This window comes from Amblyomma maculatum, chromosome 1 (assembly GCF_055883805.1).
Source record: "Amblyomma maculatum isolate TAMU_Amacu chromosome 1, ASM5588380v1, whole genome shotgun sequence".
NCBI classification, from domain to species: domain Eukaryota; kingdom Metazoa; phylum Arthropoda; class Arachnida; order Ixodida; family Ixodidae; genus Amblyomma; species Amblyomma maculatum.
The window spans coordinates 121,463,159-121,488,158 of NC_139344.1; the positions used below are offsets into that span (position 1 = coordinate 121,463,159).

At 45.6% G+C, this 25,000-nt stretch overlaps 1 protein-coding gene across 1 annotated transcript in view; it reads left to right on the top strand.

Annotated features, from left to right (window-relative positions):
- LOC146203747 (nose resistant to fluoxetine protein 6-like) overlaps positions 1–25,000 on the top strand; it is a 46,618-nt gene that overhangs the window by 11,319 nt on the left and 10,299 nt on the right. The window contains exons 3-10 of the mRNA XM_084603339.1: positions 86–212; positions 298–385; positions 3,723–3,823; positions 8,355–8,534; positions 12,021–12,114; positions 13,347–13,442; positions 13,887–14,055; positions 15,114–15,193. Coding sequence (XP_084459465.1) covers positions 86–212; positions 298–385; positions 3,723–3,823; positions 8,355–8,534; positions 12,021–12,114; positions 13,347–13,442; positions 13,887–14,055; positions 15,114–15,193 — 935 coding nt within the window. The remainder of the gene's footprint in view (positions 1–85; positions 213–297; positions 386–3,722; positions 3,824–8,354; positions 8,535–12,020; positions 12,115–13,346; positions 13,443–13,886; positions 14,056–15,113; positions 15,194–25,000) is intronic.

Below are 25,000 nucleotides of genomic sequence, written 5' to 3' on the forward strand. Positions count from 1 at the left end.
TTCGCACATAACACTCGAGCTCAGCTGTGACTAAACTACCATCTTCTTCTTTTTTTTTTTTTGCTTTACTTTGTTCGTTTTCCAGAAACGTGTGCGGAACGTGACTCAGTTAAAGAGGTTTTACGACCACTGGTTGGTGGGAGGATTGCGCTTGGGAGTCTGTCTGCCGTCCGAGTGCTCCGGAAAAGACCTCAAGTACATGGTGGACAGATGTAAGCGCAGAAAACTCCCGTGCTTGCTTCGCGCCGGCCGAGCAGCGAACTGCTTTATCGATGTATCTTGCTTTCTTCCTTTCAGTTGCCAAACCGTTCCGGATAAACACCAAGGTCAGCGCGTGCGCCGTCCAAAAGCCCGTGACCTTCACCACCCTGCAGCTGTCCTTGATGTAAGCGCGTCCCTACTCCCCCATTTTTCATCCGCTAGCAGCAATCATGCAGTGCACAGAAGTTGCGGTGGTGAGAAATAAAATGGAGTGCACTGGTGGCAAAGAAGTGTTCATAGTTGATGGGGTTTAACGTTCCAAACCGACTTAAGCCATGACAGAAGCCGTAGTGGAGGGCTCCAGACATTTCAACCACCTCGAGTTTTTTAACGTGCACTGACATCGCACAGCACATGGGCGCCTTGCTTTTCGCCACCATTGAAAAGCGGCCGTCGCGGCCGGGATTCGGTTCCGCATCCTTGGGCACAGCATTCGAGCGCCCTAACCGCAGCACCACCGCAGTGGGGTGGCAAAGAAGGGAATGATACGGAAATAATTATAAGGTTGTGCCAGAGACAATGTAAAAGTTGACATAACTTTTATTAACCAATATACGTGGCTAAATTTCAGCATATGTTTAGAACAACTGTTCCTTAAAAAAATAAAAAAATAAAAAACTATTATTCAACTCTCCCAAGCAATGCATGCTCGGTACACATATCAAAGGGGAAGAATAACACGGAGCAATCAATTCATAATAGCTGAAATATGCATAATAAGAGAAGTACAAAAAAAAAAAGGATATTGTGCACTCGTTCAAATGCAGTCAGATTGTACAATACTGGTTAGTATTTTCAAATATTTTTTCTTCGTTAGAATACGCAACTGCTCGTCCGTTAGCTTATATTTGTTCAGTGTACTTGGCAGGCAGTTTTGAAGCATCTGGAGACCATAGTTCGTACGTAGTCGTGGAACATGCCCATGTTCATGATGGCGTGTGGAACGAGATGACATGTTAATCTGAAGTTGGCAGCAGCCCATAATGTGTTATATTTTTATGGATTTCCGATTTTAGGGATTGTAACACTTGATGCTCACAGAGGGTAGAAAGTTTAGCAATATTGTATTTAAGGAAAAGATCGGAAGTGTGGGCATTATATGGAGCGTTTGCAATTGCTCGAACTGCATTTTCTTGTAAGTTTGGTTTGGTTTGTGTAGTTTAACGTCTTAAAGCCACTCAGGCTATGAGAGACGCCGTAGCGGAGGACCCCAGAAATTTCGACCACCTGAGGTTCTTTAACGTGCATTGACATTGCACAGCACACGGGCGCCTTGCTTTTCGCCTCCAACGAAAAGTGGCCGCCGAGGCCGGGATTCGATTCCGCATCCTTGGGAACAGTAGTCGAGCGCTCTAACCACTGCGCCAGCCAGGCGGGGTCATTTTCTTGTAAAGTAACTAGCTTATTCATTGATTTCTTGGTGTCATTACCCCAAACCAAATGACAATATTGCAGATGAGATGTTTCGGGATCACAAAGGTGCGCTCATATTTGATCCCCTGTCACCAGGTTGGAAAAAAAGAAGTCTTCGTTGTCTTCAAACACCTCCCTCAGATCAGAGTAGACTTCCACTCTTCTTTTTGAGATCGGGTGCTTACTTCCGAGGTACCCACATTCGACTATCTTCTCTATGCTATTATCACAACAGCCCAGTTGTACAGCAAGCTGGTCGGTTGCAATTACTCTTTTTGCATTAATTATTTCGTCTAATGGCCAGCTGTTCATTTCAGTCGTCGCAGTTGATGGTCTCCCACAGCATGGTTATTCTTCAAAGCTAGCCTTCCCTTCTCTAAACTTAATCAAAAATCACTGCCTATTGCTCTAGTCAATTCTGTCACCTCTAAATTCGTCCACTCACTTACTATTTGTTTCAGTGGCCTGACCGCAGTTGAAGGCCTCACGGCATGATTATTCTCCAACGCTTGTTTCCCCTTTTCTAAACTTCATCACCTATTTAGGCATTTGCTTTGGTCATTTTCTGAAAACATTCAGTAGCCTTCTTTGGGTGCACAGCGGCCCGCATCCTTTCATTATCAAAACCTGAATGGTGGCCCGTTGCCTTTTGCTAGGACTCTATTAATTACCTGTAATCAAGAATTTTTAAAAATCTATTAACTCTCTGCAATAAGAAGGACTGTATACTGTAAGGAAATAATTACTCTAGAAACATGTAGAAGTTGAATGGCGGTATATGATAGCGAATAAAAAAACATTATACCAAGGTTTAGACTACTTTTGGCACAAAATGTTTGGACAAATCAAGACCACTTGACACGCCTTGAATATTTATTGATAGAAAAGCTGGTACCATTCAGAGAAAGTGAAGAAAAAAGAAGTGCTCTAAATAATTTCTGAATGAACACATATCGGTATCTCGGCATGCTCAAAAGAGGTTAAAATTAATCTTTACTTGTTTGATTTCGCGAGAAGTATCAGTAGGGTATCACAAGAAGTCACTTTGCAAAGGCAGCTTTACTCAGAATGCCGATTAAATGTAAAAGTAATGCGCGCGAAAATTAAAACACTTGCCCCCCCCCCCCCCCCCCTCCCTCTTTTTTTACACCATGCGCCGTGGCCGCTTGCCTTTAAAATTTTGCTACTCACTGCTAGCCAGAGCCATTAATCAGCGCATATGTGTGACCAAATTTCAGGCCCCTTCGCCATATCGCAAGCTATGCTAAATGTGTGAAGCACGAAAGAAAAAAAAAACAGTTCATAACCAATCTATTTACTGAAGGACTTCGCTGTTTGCGTTCCTATTCAGGCTCGGAGATGGTCTACAACTGAAGGACGATTATTTTCTTACTGCTCCTGTACTGTTGAAACGTTTGACAGAAAAGTTCCCGCCAAGTTTTTTTATTTACTTTTAACCTAATGGTTATTTAATGAATAAATAACATGATCCCCAGGGTGCTGTTTTGTGAACTTTTCTGTTTGATTCTATCCCTACTGTGTAGTTGATCGACTCTTCATTTAGTACTGAAGCCGGTGAGTGCCATTGTTTCTTGAGTTGTGACCGCATACCAGCTGCCATGCAAAGGCGTATATATTGAAGTAAGATTATTGATGCAAAACATGGTATCTGGTTGCAATAATTAGGAGACTGGGGAAAATACTGCTTTGGTTGAATTTTAATAAGATGAAGCTATATATTTTAAAGCCTCGATCGGTACGCGTCAGGTGAAACGCCTTATGTGTGCGCCTTGCTTCGTCGCTATTTCCGCTACGAGCAGACCAACGCCACGCGTGCGCCAGATAGTTGAGCGAATGAAAGAAAAACCGCACCCTCTACTTTGCTTTCTTTTTTACCACCGGTAAGAGCCCAGAATGCTTCTCTCTCTCTCTCTCTCTCTCTCTCTCTCTCTCTCTCTCTCTCTCTCTCTCTCTCTCTCTCTCTCTCTCTCTCTCTCTCTCTGACAAAATTTGAGGCCTGAGGTGTGCAATTATATCCGCTGTTTCAGATGCATGCTGAGCGTTCTTGGTTTACTACTACTGTCAGCAACGAGTCTGGAATTGTGGCTTATGTTACTTCACAGAGGATGCAAGAAAGACCCCGACCAACGTGAGCTATACACTTTACACTTCTTTTTTTTTTTCTGCCATGCTTTTACAGACGAACTTTTTTTTTTCTTATTCGCATGGAACAGTGTGCTTCTTAAACACTTCCTTGCTTGTGGTACCGTTATTAAAAGGATGCAACCAGCGTACGTACTCTTTCTCGCAAGTTTACAACCACAATTTATTATTGTTCTGGCTGTGCGCTCCCCTCTTTACTCTATCCATATTTTAATTTTTTTTTTCTGACTAAGTATTAGTCTCGAACGTTGCCAGTCGGTGTTAACCCATGTTCTGTCACCTTTGTTTTTAGAGGTGTGAAGAAAATTACTGTTGCGAAATTGAATCTAATAAAGACTCGCTTTGCCGTTGAATTCAGCATGAATAGCTAGTTAAATACGAAATCACGCAAACTGAGTAGTGAAAGAATCGAATTTAATGCGAATCGAATGTTTTTAGAAATGTTCGCTACTTTTGCGAATGTTCGTACAAAACGAACATCCATGCATAAGAATGAAGCGTTTGTGGCGGCGCTATAACTCACGGTAATAAAGCTGTAGCTATCGAAAGCAACATTTAGCTTTTGCCGCTTGGACGTACGCAGTATGAATTCAGTACATTAACTTTGTGACTGTCATGTCACACTGTAAGAGCGATGGTAATCTTTACGACGGCGAACAGACTAGCACAACATCTCAGTTGATGAGATGGACGAGAGTTTTGAGCCATCAGACATCGTACGTAAAGGCAGGGTTTGTTGAAACTTCCTGAAACCTGCCGCGCCGTCCAATCTTGGAGGTCATGTATATGAGCGTGATAAACGCTGTCACACAAACAGACCGCGTCGCGGGCGCTGAACCCTGACCGCGGCGGCATGATCGACTGAAAGCGGTTAGGATCAACCTACTGCGGTAGCATTCTGTACAGCGTCAGAGCGGGCCTTCTTTGTAAAACATTCGCCGAGGAAAACTATGGCGTGCCCTATTCAAACTTCGTGCTAACTATTCTTGACCTGTTCAAACTCTTGGAGTCTTCTAATCGTTCCGAATAATTTTTCCGCAAACTATTTACAAATTATTCGTTCAGCAAATCGGATAGGACAATGCTTATCCGAATACACTTTTTTTTTTTATTCCTTACGTTCGAAAGTTGTCTGAACTGCTTGAATGATTTCCATTACTACTCACTTGCGGTTGGCTGAATAACGTGGCGGCTAGAGCACTAGCCTAAACCGAACAAAAAGGTTGTCAAGGGACAAATTTCTATTAACCCGGTAATGCAAGAGGTATAACCATTATTCGTTTGTTATCAGCATGGCTGATAACCGTGCGCGCGACATCTGTGGTGGTGAAAAAATCATTTCACATATTCTTTGTTAGAGCTCCGAATACAGTGCCGAAAAAGGATGTCCTGCACTGCAGAATCGAGACCCACGCCTGCTGATGGAGAAAAGAAAATAAATCCTCGGACAGTGGCAGCGGCGATCATCTGCAGTGAAAGCCTCTCCTCCGTTTCCTAAGAGCGTCGGGCCTGCATGAGAGGCTGCGACTTTACACTGTATCATCATCACCATCATCATCATCATCAGTCTGATTATACCCACTGCAGGGAAACGCCTCTCCCACATTCCTCCAATTAACCCGGTCCTGTGCTAGCTGCATCCACTTGACCCCTGCGAACTTCTTAACCTCATCCGCCCACCTAACTTTCTGCCGGCCCCTGCTACGCTTTCCTTCCCTTGGAATCCAGTTTGTTACCCTAAGCGACCATCGGTTATCCTCTCTTCGCACTACATGTCCTGCCCATGCCCATTTCTTCTTCTTGGTTTCCACTAGAATGTCAGTAACGAGTTATTTCTCTGACCCACTCTTCACGCTTCCTATCTCTTAATGTTACCCCTACCATTTTTCTTTCCGTAGCCCTCTGCGTTGTCCTCAACTTAAGCAGAACCCTCTTTGTTAGCCTGTTTGTTACAATGTATGCAATGACTTCTATTGCCCCTTTTACTCCGTTTTTCTTTCTTTATATTCCTCTATTCCTCTTCCCCCAGTGCAAAGTAGCTAGCCGGCTTCTTTTGCCATTTAATCTCCCCGCATTTACTCCTCCTTCTTCTCCTCCTATCACGCGCGATACAGACTTGAACACGGACAGACGTAATGACAGGTGTCTGTGTGTGCGAAATCACTTATCGCGATTAACACCAACTAGTCTCCGCCTTCGCCTTGTCGCATTCTGTCTTCCTCTACCTATATAAGCCTTGGCCTTCGTCCTATGCAATCTGTTTGTCTGTTAAAGTTTTTGTCTTTTTGACTCTTGTTCAAGTTCGAGCATGTACCTCCTGGCTCAGATCTCTGCTCGTCTACAGAGCATAGTGGGAACTGAAAGCCGCTCTTTCCAGCACGTTTATCAAATGAGACGGAAAGTGTCATATGTCATAGTTTTAGAAGGCGTACTTACTTTATGGTCCCTCGCTGCAAAAGTAAACCTTTTCTTGCCGGATCAACTTCAGAGACACGATATACTGCTACATCAGCAGGTGACGGAAATATGCTGAATCATAATTGTGAAATATTTTGCGCGCTTTAGAATATATACGATGTTTTCTTGTTGAAAAAGTTTAGAAATAAGCATAATTTGCTTCTATAGTGGAGTACACTATTTTTTGTGATCCTGAAGGTTTTATATTTCTCTGATTTCTGAACTAGAAACATAAGATGCGTCAAGAATGTGTTCTCTGCTTTCATTTCCTGAGAGAGTATACTTGAAAAATTTGCCCTTCGCGCTTTAGAACCGTCGTTTAATGTCTCACTATTCGTCCTTCTGGAAGGTAAAAACTTACCTACGACGGGCGTCGAGGACACCTTTGAAGACAAACAACATTTCGTAATGCGAAGCAACTCTTTAGAAGGTCACAGTGCGCGCAAGCATGTCCCAGTAATTCATAAAGTTCGGAGCAAGAAATGATATCGCTCGCGTATGAATTATTAAGCGCTAGCCCTGAACACGTAAAAGCAACCGAGTCGCGCTTAAGCTCGCTGACCCAGAGGGCTGTCAGAGGACCTACCTGTTCGTGGCTGGCCCCTCAGGGGCTTACTCGAAACAGGCTCAAGCGCGTCTTTTGCCGAGCCTTTTGTTTGTGCATACCGACGACGACACTGGCCTTGGAGTGGGTGCGTAGTCGTTAACGCGAATTTTCGCGCGGTTATAACTTCGTCGTGACCCATGCAGCACGAAACTGCACTTCACATGACATGCGTCTGTTAGCGTATAGTTCGGAGGCGTGTACCAATAACCTGAACGTCTTCCTCCTCTATGGGCGCCTGTATGATATCGCGTGCAGTTAACACCTCAATGATACCACTGAGAACCTGTCACACTGCTCTGCGTCGCTGAAATGCAAACGCAACACCGCAAAATTACTGAGGCACTTACGTGTTGCGAAAGCGAAAGCACTGACTACGTTTAGTTCACAAGAATCTACCCATAATTCATTCTAATCCGCCATTAGACGATTTAATCGAATAACCCACTCTTTCCACGGCAATTCGTTAGAATCAGTCCTCAACCGAAAGCAATCCATCGCAATCCGCGATACTGCAAATTAACTCATTGCTATTCACCTTTAATCCATCGTTTTCCGCCATAATTCACTCTTAATCCACCTTAATAGAACTTGATGCATCCTAAATGCACCGAAATACACAAGAATTCATCTTTACTCGACCTCCAGTATCACAAAAATCATATCCTTTACAGAACTGAATCTAACATGTATCCCTGAAATCTGCAGAAGAACTTTAGCACAGCGTTATGAGGCAGGTATTAAAAGAAATAACAATGTTCTTGGCAGTAACGCAAATTTATCTCTTAAACAAAACACACGTAATATTCGGCAACTTCAACGATGGGAAATTCCGTGCTGCGCACTAATTATGGCCAGCAAATGTTGAAGTATGTTCCCCCGTTTTTTTTTTGTTTTTTTTTTCAAATAACTATATTTTGTAATGTATCACATGTATAAGAAACTGTATGATTATATAATACCGTAATGTACCTGAGCTTGTTGTATATTGCCTTGTGCACGGGACCCAGTCAGGCCCATCGGGAGGCTTTTTGTTTGCAGCCCCTCAACACCGTTCATGTTGGAAATAAACTGATTGATTTATAAAACTAAATACACCCTTAATCCGACGTTTCCTCGCATTAACGTGCGTAATCCAACGTCATGGGTTTCATTTACAAGCGCATGTTCAATAGCTACCTAATGGACCATTGCGATCACGCGTGACATCACATGAACCGAGAAGCTTTTTCGCGCCGCCGGTTGTTGATCGGTCTACTGGGTGATGACGTGACGTTTCTAGCTGCTAGACCAATCTAATGCTTTGGACCACTTCTGTTGGTCACCGCCGACGACTAGACGACGGAACCAGCTGGTTCCGTTGATAATGGAGCATATAATGTTTTCGCCTTAAAATGTGTGTGCGTGAAATGGGGGGCGGGGCATGCTCGTGATGCGCCGATGGGCTGTTGCGCAGCGCTTTGGCTACGCCTGCTGCTGACCTTCTCGGCGATCGACAACACGAGGACCTTGTTCAAGCGTGCCGGCAAAGAGACGGAGGCGCACCGGCTGCGCTGCCTGCATGGCATCCGAGTCATCTCGTACCTGTGGGTCACCCTGTGCCACAACTACGCCATCATTGACCCCCACGTCGTGGGTGAGGCCAAGTGATGTCATGATATGGTAGACAGCGCTTGCGCCATGCATTGCTGTCCTTTCCTAAAGTACCACGCACCCACGATAAAGGGCCAGTCGCGGTTAGGGGCCTCTTTGTCTTATACTTTGCCTCCGTGTTTGTGTCGCTTTACAACACAAACGCGAGCCAACAAGCTGACCGCTTACCCGCCGCGCGAGTTGAGCAATCTCTGTGTCAACTATCAGTGCGTGCAGTTTGCGAAAATGTAAGGAGGGCTCGTAGTTTTTAAACTTGCGTTCGTCTATTTATCAATGGTCAGGCCTGATTAAAGAGGTTTAAAAAAAAAAGTGGGTTGACTTTGATAATGGAGCCTGCGTGCGATATTGTGTACCGCCTGTCAGCTCTAACGTCACAAGCTATCGCCCGCAGTGATAGTATTGGAAATAAAGAAAAGGAAAACGAAAGCTTACAAGATAAGGCGCCGTGGCAGCCATATTCTGCTGCACGATTTGCTGGCATTAAAGCGAAACCTGCAGCTCTCGCTAACGTACAGTCATGAGCACTATGGGAAAGAACAAACATTTTGCCCAAAATTGCGAAAATTATCGGTATTTCTCTATTAAGTATGATGGGCGACCTAGGGATATTATGCATCCACAGTAAGCCTCTTTAAAAAAAAAAACTAAATAATATGTTCTTGTCAATCAATATTATATAGTAATCAATAAATAAAGGCTCAAACTTTGTTATAGCTCATATTGCTCATGACTGTACATACTGTACGTACTGTTCAGCAACGCCTCACGCCTGTGGCTTTGGCGACCGCGATAAGCAGGCGAGACAGCCAAGGCCCTGGCCAGTCCTGCACCGTTGTAAAAATAGAAAAGCTCAGATGATATAGCTCTTTGTGTTTTTTTTTTTTTTTTTGCACCAGCTTTAGCTTTCACCCTGTCGTGCTGCACGTGGTGTACGCTGCAAAAACCAGCTTTTCAGTACGATGGCGATTTTGTATTTCCTGATTTCAAAACCGGCGGTCTTCTCCTCCACTCTTAGTCAACTGTACTGCAGTCAGGCGAGCAGTAAATAATCGTAGTGACGGAGTTCGGTATACTCACTGCAGCAAACAAATCACAAGTGGTGGAAGGAAAGCTTCAGACCGCTGAACAATGTTTCGGCACGAGGACTTGTCTCCATTCATGCCCGAATCAAAACCATTCCTTTCTTTGGAACGTTGGTAACTAAAGGGCAGTAGGAGGGTGTTCATTTTAATGTCGCATCTTTGCAAACCCTTTTCCATGTTGGTTTTTCGGGGCTGCACAGTGAGGAAAGGGGCGTCAGGCTTTACACGTCGCAAGGACGAAAACTTAGCGCGGACGAAAACACATGCTATATACGGAGGCGTGCGGCGCGGACAGTGCTGCTATCCTTTTACTTTATTGCATTTGATTGTTTCTTTCCGAGGCAGAAATACTGGAAATACGACCAGTGGTGACGGTCTGAATACTTGAAATTAACCCAAGCTACCATGCGGAGTTATGCACAACATTAATTACTCACGGGTTTCCTCGAAAAATGTTTGATATCGCCAGCATCTTGGCAAAATAACTTCAAATAATCCGTATGATACAGTACACAAAACAAGAATAACATCGCGCCACGTGATCTATATTTCGTGATATCCACAAGAGAAGTTGAAAATTTCCAGTGCGTTTTTCTTGTCCCGCCATGTGTTCCTGCTCAGTGAATTCCCGTGGAAAACCCTTATTTAAGATTGAGATGCGGCATAAAGTTATTTGCACCTCAAGGTAGATCGGGCTTGTTGCATCACAAAAAACTTTAATATTTCCAGCTGGTCGCTTAGTAGATAAGGTACGCAATTTGAGCTCGTGGTTACAGGTGTCAGGCAATGCGTACTTTTCAAACGCATTCCAGAAAGTACCGCTTCAGTCGAGCTCTTGTATCGCAGTTTTATTGTAAGGTTGAGGATGTTAGCACCAGAAGCAGGTACGTGCTGCGAATAAACTCGAGAGGCTTTAAACCGTCACCCAAACTTCACTTAATGCGTGTGAGGAATGCTTCGTGCCAAGCTCCTTAGCATATATGGCCCGCTACGAGCCGTCTGCGGCGTTGCAGCAGAATCTTCGGACGAGCGTTAGTAAAAACAAAAGAACTGAGCAAGCCCTCAGCAGCAATAAAATACAGCCAGGAATTTACGTCCTGCCCTGCGCAGCCGAGGACGCGACCATATTTCCGAAAGGTCTTGCTTTTTTTAGCAAAATAATGACTCTGTAGCTAGATCCTGCATATAATGAGTGACTTATTTCAACCGTAAAGTCGCAAAAAAGCAAAAAAAAAAAAGAACATCAAGAATTACAACCACTTACCAGTAGAGCATATGAGAAGTGGTCAACGCTAGCTGGTCCCCGAAATGATTACCACAATGATGGCGCCAAGCATATACCACTGTGCATGCGCGGATGGCCTCAGTGACCTAAATGGATAGGAGTGGACGGATTCGTGGCTGGGAGTCAGAAAACTCTGCATTGCGGCCAGTGACAGGAACCTTGCCTCGAATCCGATTGTCCATGTCGGCCTCCACCAGAGGGTGGAGACCAGAGAGCCTACAGCTTTGTTGTTTGTCTTATTGTGTAATGATTGGTCTACCATTTGGTTCCGGAGTGGGCACGTGTGGACGACGGGACGACGACACCGAAGAAGCGTGGGAAACTATAGGCTAATACAGGTAGCACTGTAAAGCAATTTTCAGGCAAACATACGAGCCACTGTTTCGGTCGTCGTCAGAAGTATAATAGAAAACCGCGAGAAATACACCGACCCGAGCTATTTATGTTTTCCCTTTTAAGCGGGTATGTCCTTCTTGCAGGCTGCATGGAAATAAAGCTGCATTTATGTACTCTGCACGTCCACGTACGCGCGTGCGGGCTGTGCATAAGCGCCAAAGAACTGCTCCTCGTGCGGGGATGATAGCACAGGTGCACCTTATGTAGCACGTCGTCTAGAGAGAAACAGAGCTGCGTCGCTTGAAACGTTTGTAACACGACACTGAACACGCGTCTTGAGATACCTTTTCCGGGTAAATTTCCTTGTACAGTGCATAAAAAGCACAAGCTAATAAAATTTTGGCAAAATTTAAGGATTCATTAAGCTAATTAGCCATGCCTATGGTTGCTGCGCTGACTCGGTTAAAGTACGAAAGCTTCAAAAATTTTCAACCCCATCGGTGGTCATTGTGCGCGTGCTTACGTGCGTGAAATTATTTCAAAGGACAGCTAAATACATATCGATGACATAAAACTGACTTGGCTCAAGAAACAGTAAACATGGATGCTTCGTCACGGGTGGCTAAGACATCACAAGCATATATATTTACACTGAGCGCAGAAAAAATGCCGCCGTATATAGATGTTCTTTTCTGCTGTTCAAGGGCTGTCGGCAATGGCATAGCAATTTTCGCCTTACCTCTTTTCTTTTTCTTTCCGTATTTAGTGCAAGTAATGCGACTCCTCGATATCATTGATGGTTTCGCCTTCACGGTGGTCGTTAACGGAATGCTGTCCGTCGAGACATTCTTCATCATGAGGTAAGAAAGCCCTACCATAAATAACGTTGTATCGGTCAATGCGCATTGTTATTCTGGTGCAAGAATGGTGATGCGTGTAACGTCTGCGATGTGTTTTTTGTTTTTGTTTTTTTCACATATATATAGTGTATTGCTGCCTACTAATTTTGTCGCGTCACTTTTGTCGCGTCACGCGGTATTCGCGCCACCGAGGCGCTCACGCTCCGCAGTCCCTTTGCACCGACGACTGCGATTCGCGACCGTCGTTGTGATACATACGTTACGCGATAGCTCGCGTCTTCATATATTTTGCTACTCAGAAATGCATCAGAATTCCGCGCGCTTAAGAGTACTTAACACAAATAACTACCACGCTTTCAAATGAAGGGCACACATGCAGGTTAACCAATCCTTTGCAGTCACAAGTTACTGGGAATGGCTTCGAGTATTCATGTACAGCCCAGTATCCCAGCTTCAAAAGCAATTATTTTGGTGGTATCTGAGGTTTAAAGGGACATGGAAGTAATAGAAGGTCGCCTGTGTCGACAGGGCACCGTGTTCTAATCAAGAACAGTAAAAAAAAAAAAATAATAATAATAATAAAAGGCCGAAGAAATCAAACACAGATGTCGCCACCATCGGTCGTCTGCAAAAAGAAACTCAAACTGCATGACATCATGGCCTTTTGTTTACTGATCTCTGAGGCCAAGGCACACTATTATACACTCCCAAGCGGGATAAGAAAAATGCTACCTTTAAATACAGTCCTCTAACCGATAAATGCGTCTTTTGGCGCTGAACGAAATTCAACATAGCTGTAAATAGAAAATGATTTTTATCAGGAACAAAGATTATATGCAGTTCTCAGTATCTAACGTCCAGAAGCTGCATGTGAGTTACGATGAGCGCCGTAGTGGACGGCTCCGCATTAATTTCGCGCCTTTAAACTACGTTGACATCAAACAGTAGGCGGTGTTTTTGCTTCCCGCTACCATCGAAACGCCGCCGTGGCCAGAATTTGACCCTGGAAATTCGGGCTCAGCATCCGAATGCCAACGAAAATGACCTACCGCGGACGGTGCAGAAGTTACACGAAGTAAATTAGATCGATTTAGTGAATAAATAAATTTGGTCAATAATTTTTGAAGTTTTCATAATCCGTCAATTTCATGTTATCGTGCCTGCCGGATAACAGTAAATATTATTGACTTTCATACTCTAAGCAAATTCATATTTTTATTTAATTGTTGCAGTGGCTTCTTAGTCGCCTTTGGGATTTTGAATGAAGTGAAGAAGAAGAAGTCTATCTGGTTTCTCCTTCCAGTGACAGCCGTGATGCGGTACATCAGGTGAGTGAGCGTGGTTCTTGAGCCATAAGCGTCGAATGTTTATCTTCCTCCTCTATCCCTCGATCTCAATTCAAGTGAACGCATTTAGTCGAATGCTGTCTTTTCATTCAGTGCACATGTCCCAAAATGTTTGCTATTGCTAGCTATTATAAACAATCTTATTATATCCAATTATTTCTCTGGTTGATTTGTCTTTACACTAACTTGGATCGCTAAGTGTTTCACACCATTGTACTTACAGCGCATAGAACTGAGCAGATGCATAAAGACTATTCCGTGCACTCTGCATCTGCTGGTACCGGTAACGACGAGAAAGCAGTATAAGCTCCTAACACACGTCGCGTATGGAGCACCAGTGACTGCTGACGTGCTCCTCGTTTGTGTGTGCAAAAGTGTGAGGTGGCACAGGGAAGCATGTATGAGCGGACGCCCGTTCGAGTGCAGGCTGACGGTGCCCGGCGCTTTCCTGGTGGCCGTGTTCTTCCTCTACCCGCTCGTGGTGTCGGGGCCCCTGGTGGACGACCTGGTCCAATACCTCGTGAACGACGTGTGTCGCCGCAACTGGTGGCACGTGTTGACGCACGTGTCCAATTTGCGCGACCCGGTCGACGTGGTGAGTGCAGCTCATTCCGTATGCCACAGCTGTCCGTTGTGCGCTCTCTAATCCTTTTGATACAAGGCAGGCAGGTAGTGCGGGCGGCCGGACCAGATATACTCCGTTTCAGAAGCTGTTCGTAGCACCACGAAAAGCAAGGGTGACGTCAATGAGCGTGGTGCGCACTACATGATTGCGCTCGTAACCTTCTATGCCGTCGTCAGCGACAGGCGCGTAGGAACACAGTCGTGCGTTATTCGCCCAGATCGCTCTTACCTTTCGTAGTGCTGCAAACAGCTTGCACCATGCCTCTCGTCTTACGTCACCTGACATGACGTTCTTCAAGGGGGCCAGTTGGAATAGGTGTATTTTAGGCGAGTCATCTACTTATATAGCTAAGTTCCGCTCGAAGACACGATGAAAGACAAGCCTGAAGTCAAGCTGTTGTCAGCGTGTCAGCGTACATAAAGGTAAGCCCTGCTAAAGAAGTCAGGTTACACGTTCTTTGATTTTTCTTCGAACAGTTTGCCATACATTTTCAGGGGTGTTTTCTGCTTCGTTCGGACATTGTGAAACGATTGATGAAATTTCAGGCTCGTAATTTAGTGCCGTTCAGTGTCCGTACAAATACGCTTGAACAAAACAAACAAACAAAAAAAAAACATTGCGTTAGGAGGTTATTCGAAAAAGCTGTATGCGGTTGACAGTTTTTTTTTTTTCTTTTTGAAGCTGCACTCTTCGCTGTCTCAAGTGAAGGTTTCTTTCTCTAAGTCACATGAAGGTTTTCAAAAAACGCTAATTATATATTTTATTATGCAGCCAAGCAATAGGTTTGTTGCGCGGTCTGTTCGCTTGAGAAGCATTCTCGATTTCGGTTTGAATAACGTAGCACCTACTCCTAGAAACGGCAAAACTATATATATATATATATATATCTCGAAGTTTGATCCGTTAGTCAGCCTACTGCTTGTCCGTTGCCTTTAAATTTAGGCATGTTATTTAAGGTTTTATGGATACAAAAAAGAATTTACTCATAAGAAAAACATTACTTATAAGTTTTTCTTTCCTTGCTTTAGTGCCTGCCTACGCTGTGGTACATAGCCTGTGACTATCAACTTTTCCTGGTGACTCTTCTGCTTGTATTTCTTCTGGCCAAGTGAGTCCACATTCTTCTGGCTCTGACTGAATACGAAATATCACATAAGTCTTACTTCGCTCTTGTGTCGCGTTTTGTGAGAGCGCAGCATTAGAATTTGGGCTAAGAAGTTCATAGTTGCAAGATTCAGTCACCTCTCTCTACCTCTTTCCCACTCTCATTGATCTCTTTATTTTTAATATGCCATGCCGAGATCAAAATTCTTATCCTGTTTCTTTAAACTACGGCCTTTTGATTATTCATTACATCATCGCGAACCTTACGAACTGAAACTGTACTGTAAGCGTAGTACAAATGGGAAACTGCAGCTTTCGTGACAATAAGCATGATTTCGTACTTCAGCTCTTCGAGCACGGAGAGAAGACTATTTTCTCGCACGCTGTGTTCGTGGCATGCACTAAATAATATATATATTACGTACAGCCTTTGACAAAAGCTTAGAGCCCAGAGAGTCTGCTTCTAAGCCGCATAATGGCGCTCCCTTAGAATTAATGGAAGTGCATGCTTTCTCTTAGAAAGGATGGGACAGCAAATTATACCGCCAGGAGACTTGGAACGCTGGGAGTGCGTTACGAGCCACACGGTGCTGCTCACAAGCAACCCACCTGAGCTGCTAACTGTTGACAAAGATACATAGGCGAAGAAAAGCAAACGGGCCAGTCTAAAGAATTTTTTCAACATTTTTCACGCGTTGTGTCATTGAAATACCCAGCTGTGCTATGTGCCTGCAGATAACGGACACCAAAATGCGCCTTCTTACGGACAAATCATCTTCCTTCGCTTTCTAAAAGGAAGGCGTGATCGCGTTTATCGTGTTCCGCTCACTTATGTCCATGCACATCTGTGCTCTCTTTACAAATCACTTTTAGGACACCGAAGTTGGCTTTTCTGGCCTATACCGAACGCTCGTAATTGCGAATGTTGGGTAGCAGCACAACAACGCGGCTGAAAAGAATATCCTGTGGCTTGAAAAGTTTTGACCACAGCCGTGAGTTAGCTCCTCTGTGTGGCACAGTGGCCATACGCACTGATCAAGCCCGTTGCTAGCCTCTGGATACAGAGTTTTGGCAGCCACGGCCATGTCAGTCGGTCCGAAGTGCCCTTTGAAAGAATGTGTGCATATTTCACGCAGCGACGATGAAACGAAAGGACGTGGTACTGGTTATCAAAAATGGCTCGTTCCGGAGTACTTGCGCAGAGTTACCACGGAATTAACAACTGTATGGAGACTGTGGAGAATGAGATATTGTTACGATGAAATAGCAAAGGGGTGTTTATTTACAGTGATATGGCAGTGGGATAAGGTGAAGCCTACTAGCCCCAGGCACCAACGCTTCGTCTTCTTCTTCTGCCTCACCATCACCATCCCTCATCGTCGTCATTAGCGTGACATTTCCCCCCTACTCAGACGAAGCCCTCTGGGCGTGTTCGTGAGTCGTGCGAGGCTGACACGGCTTCAAGCGGGCAACATGACACAGTTCGGTTTTGGCAGACCGGCGACCCGATGCTGTCAGGCGGGCTATCCCATAAGTTAAATCACTAAGGCGTTTGATAACCACATATGGGCCGTCATAATGGGCCAAGAGTTTTTGATGTAGGCCACGGCGCCGAATTGGACGCCATAGCCAGACTAAATCACCTACAGAGTACGTGACCCGCCGGTGACTGGAATCGTATCGCACTTTGGAACGTTCTTGTGAAGCACCAGACCGTAATCGGGCGATTCTCCGAGCTTCTTCAGCGAGACAGAGGGTCTCAGCCAGGCAGGGGTCTTCACTGCTTGTGAAGGGCAGGATAGTATCCAGAGAGTAGCGTGGCGGTCTGGCGTAAAGCAGAAAAAATGGACTGTATCCAGTCGTCTCATGCGTGGCGGTATTAAACGCATACGTGATGAAGGGCAGTATGGTGTCCCAGTTCTTATGCCCTGCGTCCACATACATGGCTAGCATGTTGATAAGCGTTCTGTTGACGCGCTCAGTCAAGCCATTTGTCTGGGGATGGTATGGCGTCGAGTGTCGGAAAGTTACGGCGCATAAACGCATGAGCTCTTCAACAACATCAGCAGTGAATTGTCGGCCCCGGTCAGTGATGACAATTCGTGGCGGCCCGTGTCGTAAGATGACTGAGTGCAGCAAGAAAAGCGACACCTGATGCGCCGTAGCAGATGGAAGAGCGGCGGTTTCACAGTAACGTGTGAGATAGTCCACGCAGATTACAATCCAGCGATTTCCATCCACGGACTTCGGAAACGGACCTACGAGGTCAATGCCTACTTGATCAAACGGTGCTGTCGGGGTCTTCACAGGGTGCAGCAAGCCAGACGGAGTTGCAGTTGGACGTTTGTGGCGTTGACATTGCTTGCAACTGGCAACGTATTGTTCAACCGTCGAGCGCATTCTGGGCCAGTAAAATCTTTCTTGAGCACGGTGGAGTGTTCTAACCGATCCCAAATGCCCAGAAGTTGGATTATCATGCATAACACGCAATACGTCCGTGCACAACGTCTTGGGAACTACGAGTAGGTATCGCTGGCCGACAGGCGAATAACTCTTTTTCCATAGGAGGCCATCATGCACACAAAAACGGCTTGTAGGTACGTTGGCTTCGGCAAAGAGAGGCTGCAGACTGGTATCATTTTGCTGTTCCGTTTTGAAAACATTCGTGTCGGGGAACGCTGGCTCGAGGGTCGATATATAATTGTCGAAATCGTCGCTTTCAGGTCCAGTCGTGGCCATTGGCATCCTAGAAAGACAATCTGCGTCTGCATGACGCCTCCCGCTTTTGTAAACCACGGCAAAGTCATATTCCTGTAACCGGAGGGCCCAGCGTGCGAGGCGACCACATGGGTCTCGAAGGTTCCGCAACCAACAGAGTGAATGATGGTCAGTTACGATAGTAAACGAACGTCCGTACAAATATGAACGGAAACGCTGCACAGCGAAAACTACAGCTAGGCATTCCTGTTCGGTGACTGTGTAGTTTCGCTCCGGCTTGCTCAGGGTACGACTTGCGTACGCGATAACATGCTCTCGTTCATTGTGCCGTTGGACAAGGACTGCACCAAGACCGATTCCACTAGCGTCCGTGTGTACTTCTGTCATTGCAGTAGGATCGAAGTGACGTAAGATGGGTTTCGATATTAAAAGAAACTTCAGTTGACGGAATGACGCGTCGCAGTCTGGTGTCCAGTTAAAAGTAGAGTTTTTGTGGAGAAGGCACGTCAATGGGTAAGCAACGTCAGCAAAGCGATGTATAAAGCGTCTAAAATACGAGCACAACCCTAGAAAACTGCGCAACTCCTTCACTGTCTGCGGGGGTTTAAAAGACTCAACAGCGGCAGTTTTCTGGGGATCCGGCATTACACCATCACCATTGACAAGGTGTCCTAGCACCCGCGCTTGGCGCTCTCCAAAGCGGCACTTTTTGGAGTTCAGAATTAGGGCGGCGTTGTGCAGGCAATTCAAGACACGTACTAGACGGTCATTGTGTTCTTGGAAGGATTTCCCAAATATCACGACATCGTCCAGATAGCAAAGACAAATGTCCCATTTTAAGCCGCGCAAAACTGTGTCCATAAAGCGTTCGAATGTAGCTGGCGCATTACACAGCCCGAATGGCATAACATTAAACTCATAAAGGCCATCTGGCGTTACGAAGGCTGTTTTTTTCTTATCTGCAGGGTCCATTGGAATTTGCCAGTAGCCAGATCTGAGATCAAGACAAGAAAAATAGGACGCACCAGAGAGGCAGTCGAGGGCATCGTCTATGCGAGGAAGAGGATAGACGTCCTTTTTCGTAACAGAATTTAAACGCCGATAATCGACGCAGAATCGCCACGAACCGTCTTTCTTGCGTACAAGAATAACAGGGGCAGCCCAGGGGCTAGATGACTCCTGTATCACCTTTTTCTGTAGCATGTCCTCCACTTGCTCATGAATGACTTTGCGCTCAGATGGGGACACGCGATATGGCTTTTGACGAATGGGACGAGCCGAACCAGTGTCGATGCTATGATGGGTCCGATGTGCAGGGCGAGAGGTTGGTCCATCTGTTTCAGAAAAGTCAAACATAGGCGAAAAAGGTAGAAGAATATCCACAAGAGTACGGCGTTGAGGTGAGCTGAGATCGGCGCTGATCATGCGGGAGATTGAAGTTTCATCAGCAGGCAAAGGTACGATGGCACTCGTAGCATCTGTGACCAAAGCAACGACGTGGGGCGCATCGGGTCCACAAGAGGCAAGCTTCAATCCCGTTGGTAAAACTGCGGGCTCGGACGATGGGTTGATGGTCCATAACGAGGCACTACCATGATGCACGGATATCATACAGTGAGGGATAATTACATTTTTCTTCAGGCATGCTGAGTGAACTGGGTGCACCATGGCCTGGAATGAAACCTTCTCAAGAAGTGGAACGGACACGGGGACGAACATGGCAGACAAGGGTGGAACTACTGTGTCTTCGGTAATACTAAAAACTGTTTCTTCATCACGGCCACTTTCAAAAAGTGTCGGCAGATGCGAGCCATCAAAATGAACCTCTTGACTTCGGCAGTCCACGGTAGCGCCACAAAACTTCAAGAAGTCCATTCCTAAAATGATGTCATGCGTAGAGTGGGGTAAGACTACGAATTCGGCTTGAAAAATTGCACCACCCACAGACACTTGCGCACTACACACACCCAGTGGCCGCAACGCCTCTCCACTCACACCACAAAACGTTGAAGCACGGTCATATTCAAACATCACTTTGCGTCCCAACAAGCGCCTAAACTGATTACTCATCACAGACACAGTCGCACCCGTATCCACCAAAGCTAATGTATACACACCATCAATAAACACACGAATTTTGTTTTTGAGCATTATAGTTGGAGGGATGTTGGCACACAGCAAATTTCCAGCGGCCTCACCCCCATTGGTCGCGCTGGTTAGTTTTCCTGCTGATGATGCTGAGGCGACATGGGGCGCCGTCGTGGTGATGGAGAACGACGCGCACGGAAGGCGGGTGGTGGAGTAACACTTCTATCAGATGCAGGGGAGTGGTCGCGGATATTCTGGTTATGGATGTTGCGGTAATACCCACGCTGAGTATTTGATTGTTGAAAAACGGGATTGTATTGCCGATTGTTGGGTACTGTTGGAAGCGCCGGACGGTTATAGCGAGGTGGGAACCTACTGCGGCAGTATCTGGCGATGTGACCTTCGACGCCGCAGCGGTAGCATATCGGCGGAGAAGGTAGAAAATGCTGTTGCGAATAAGAGCAGGGAACAGCTGGGTGCGTCGTAGGTCTGTCTGAATGCTCATACTGCTCAGGAATCCTGGTAGATCTAATGGAAGATCTATGGGCACTTGAGGCGACGTCATACCTTGGGGCGTCAGGCACCGACGCATTCCGGTTGGCGAAATGCATAGGAGGATAGTCAATGGAAGCTGCAACTTCAGGAGCTTGTGGGAAAGGCTGAACGGTAATCGCTTGTGGTGGTGAAGCCGGCCGTCTAGATACCCTCTGGACAGAGACCTCAGCAGATTCGTGCAGGGGAAGTGGGTTGAGCCGCAGGAGTTCTTCCCGCACGATTTGCCGGATCGTCGACGGAAGATCTAGTTGGGCGTGGTCATCAAGGCTGGCCACGGTAGGCACGTTGGCCAGCCGCCCAAATTTTGGCACAATACGACGCGTTCTCAGAGCTTGAAAAGCGCGGATGTGTTTAATGACATCGGAGACGGTTTCAAGGCTGTCTTTGGCGATTAAAAAGTTGTATACGTCAGCCGCGATACCCTTCAAAATGTGGCCGACTCTATCTTCTTCGGGCATGTTGGAATTGACACATCTGCACAATCGGAGGATCTCTTCTGTATAAGTGGTACAAGTTTCATCCGGCAACTGAGCTCTTTGGGCAAGGGTCTGCTCAGCCCGTTTTTTGCTCGGTACAGAGTCACCAAAACGCTGTTTGATCTCGGTGGCAAACCGTTCCCAAGTTGTCAAATTGTCCTCGTTATTCTCGAACCATGTCATCGCCGTGTGAGTTAGAAAGAAGACGACATTTGTGAGCATGGTGATAGGGTCCCACCGGTTGTACCGACTAACTCGTTCATAATGAAGTAGCCACTTCTCAACGTCCTCACCTTCCTCTCCTGCAAAAGATCGTGGTTCCCGGTAAGGCTGGCAGGGAATAGAGCTGGAGGGGGCAGGCCTGTCACCAGCCTGGCTTGCAGCGTCGCGGCCGGCGCGGTTAGAATCGCTGTGGTCCATGATGTTTGGAAGCGGTGGCAGTCCAGCAAGGCGGCGACTACGTCGAAACTCCAGTGGTTCTTGCTGCGCCGTACTTGGGGATCGAACGGAGCACCTTCCACCAAGTTGTTACGATGAAATAGCAAAGGGGTGTTTATTTACAGTGATATGGCAGTGGGATAAGGTGAAGCCTACTAGCCCCAGGCACCAACGCTTCGTCTTCTTCTTCTGCCTCAGCATCACCATCCCTCATCGTCGTCATTAGCGTGACAATATGTTTACAACTAAAAAAATAGAACGAATATTTTATTTCGGGAACAAGAAAAATAACGGTAACGAACGAGATTCGCATTAGCAGGGAATGACTAAAAAATGACATCGTATTGCACGCACTAAAACAACAACAACAACAAAAAATAAAGAGCGATTCATAAAGTGATCTTTCAGAATAACTCAACGAACTGCACTGTGCAGCGCCGTTTTGGTGGTGGTTTCTTCTTACGATCAAAATGAAGTTGGCAGTGAAAAAGGAGTCCGCAGCACACAACTGGATTGAGCCGAAACAGATGCTCTGTAGTCAACGGTGGAAGTGACACGTACTGCAGCTATAGGATTTTTCTTTTTTCTTTCAAATGTCAGCGAAAGGCGACATCCAAAAGATCGCCTGCATTTGCTTGCATCCGTCAGCGTTCGCGTCGTTCTAACGGTGACAATAATTTCTGCCGTGTGTTTTCAGGGAATGAATTTTATGCATGTACTTGTAGATAACAGATGGGTCATATCGAAATGAAATCTGTTCTATGAATCAACTGACATCGTCATGATAATATGGCTGACTACACCTAACGTGGGCCAAAGTCCTCCTCCGTATCTCTCCAATCAACCCGACTTTAATCTGTGTATTTATAAGGGTATGTGGGCCAAGTATTAAATCAAGGCGACCAAACCCTTCTGTTATGGACGAAGCGCATTGTCGGCTGTGGTCACCGGGATCAGGCCGCATCCCAGACCATCGTTACGCAATTCCATCGACGGTCTGTTTTTTTTTTTATTTATTTATTTGGTGCAAAATTCTGTGGCATGGGATTCGAACCGCTGTCTCTCCTTGTACGCGAGACAAATGCTCTACCTTCGCCAGCGCAACACCCTAGTGCATCAATTATAGAGCTTAAAAGACAGGAATCACTAAAGCGAAATCATGGCAGGACGAGGTGAAGAAGATGGGTACACAAAGTCGAAGAAACACGAATAAATGTTGAGGAACCTCCGACATCACTAGCCAACGTTTCGACAGGCTGACTTGTCTTCGTCTGGGCCTAAACGAAAAGTCCACTTGTCGAAACGTTGACTCCACAAGACTGCCGCCAACCCTTGTTCGGGTTTCCCTTGGCTACAGCTAAGTCATGCCATTGAAAATTTATTTGCCGTGTAAGGGCTCGGGTTTTTCAGGAGTTCTTGAAACTCCTGAAAACTCAATGCCTGCAAAGTGCAATGGGATATTTCGACTTTTTTTCGTTTCGTTTTTTTTTTTTTTTCTGCGGCCACTTATTTCCCACACAATTTAAAAATTCAACGTGCAGTGTTTTAACATTTCCACTATATTCTACGTTCTATACATAGCGCAATAAAAGATTTTCAGAAAAGTGAGTGCTACGTTTTGCTGAAATAATGCTAAAATTACCAACCGATAATAAAATTACAGCAAAGAAGAGCCGTATTATTGGTATTCGGTTAGAGCAAGCAGGAGTCTTTCACAATTTAGACTGATTTGAAGTTAACGTGGCGTTAAATACTCAGGCTCTTACATGGCTGAAAGTACCAGAAAACTTTGGGTACTGCAGAACTTCGAAATAAACCACAAATTCCGTAGATTTCATGGCCATGTGTGTCCTGCGAAACCTTTAAACCCCCATCTGGAGCGCAGGTTCTACATATACCTCCCTTGGCAACGCTCCCTCACTATTTGAGGTCATATAGTCGTGCAGCCGCCGTAAACCGCACGGGCCAAATTTCGCGGTCGTCTTCTCGATTTCGCGCGCTTATTTCGTAGCGCGTAGAAAAAAAAAAAAAAAACTGTCCTAATAAAGGTTATATTTTCTGAAACAGGTCATTTGAGGCTTATTTCTGCGTTGTAGAACTCCTAAAATGAAAAACGCTCGAGTGACTCCAAGACGCCAATGACTTAAATACTTGTTCTCGCTGACTCCTTCAAGTGTACTAGCTACTTCAGGTTCGTTCTCGCTGCGTCACTGCTTTCTTCTTCTTGTCTTTTTTTTTTTTTTTTGCCATCCTTGGCTTATGTTCTGTGGGTCACCCTGCAGGTCCCTTGGACATCTTTTTCCACATACCCTCCTTTCTGGATGTAAGAAGGGAGCTTGATTTCTAGAATATTCATGGGCTTCCACATTTTTGTCTTCTGTCGATACAAATTCGATAGCACGCAGAAATGCGCCAGCTTATGTCATATGCGACTTATACAAAGGCTTCTTTTGCGGCAATTGTTGGATTTTCAGTGCGAAAAAAACTAATGCGGAGGTCCAGAACCCAGCAAAATAAGGAACCACCGGTGCGGAGCGTATTCGAACCCGGGTACACGGGTTTAGTAGCCGAGAGCATTACTGCGCCACAACGTTGGGTGCTTTAACTCGTTTCAACTCGTTATAACATCTGCCATTTTTCAAGTAAATTAGTTATTCCAGAAAAACAGGCTTACACCATCTAAACACAGATTAAGCTTAATGTAGGAGCCGCTGCGAGCGCTAGTTGCTCCATGTACCGGAAATCTATTTGCCCATTTGCCTTCAAAAGTAAGGGAAGGTTTTTCCAGCACAAAAAGAATTATACCGGAATTCTCTGTCACTCGGTTTTACTAACGTTATCATACCCCCAGGAAAATGGGACCTCTGATTCGAAATGCTCCTTTCGAAAGTACTTATATGTTCTCTGCTGCCGAAACTGTCTGTGGTTGAAAGTAACTAAAGTGGAATTCCATTCGTACCCCTGTTCCACTGCGTTGGAAAACAATCGGTACCACCGAAATATAGCGTGGCGTCTGCTAGGATATGAGTCATTGCTGCACAGATATTGACATAGAAACGAGCGTCAGGGATTCGATACGCGAGCACAAGCGAAGGCTGCGGGTAAAAGCGATCGCACGAAAAAAAAAAAAGGCGTTTACTCTATAGTGGACGTTTTAATGTGAGTAGGTGTCTGAAAGGAAAAGAAAACTCGAAAAGAAAAGGTAAAACATGACCAAAGCTAGGGATGTTGCTGATCGTCCGAACCGGCACGTTCATATCGTATACAGAAAGCACGATATATGCTGCACGACAGAACATAAGTCCGATTTCGTGTGTTGCCGGTTCCCTCCCCTCCCTACTTTGTCCCTCATGTCCGGCACCAACATAAGGCCCGGACAACCTAGACTAATATATATATATATATATATATATATATATATATATATATATATATATATATATATAGCGGCGCTCGACTACTGTTCCCAAGGCTGCGGGATCGAATCCCGGCCTCGGCGGCCGCTTTTCGGTGGAGGCGAAAAGCAAGGCGCTCGT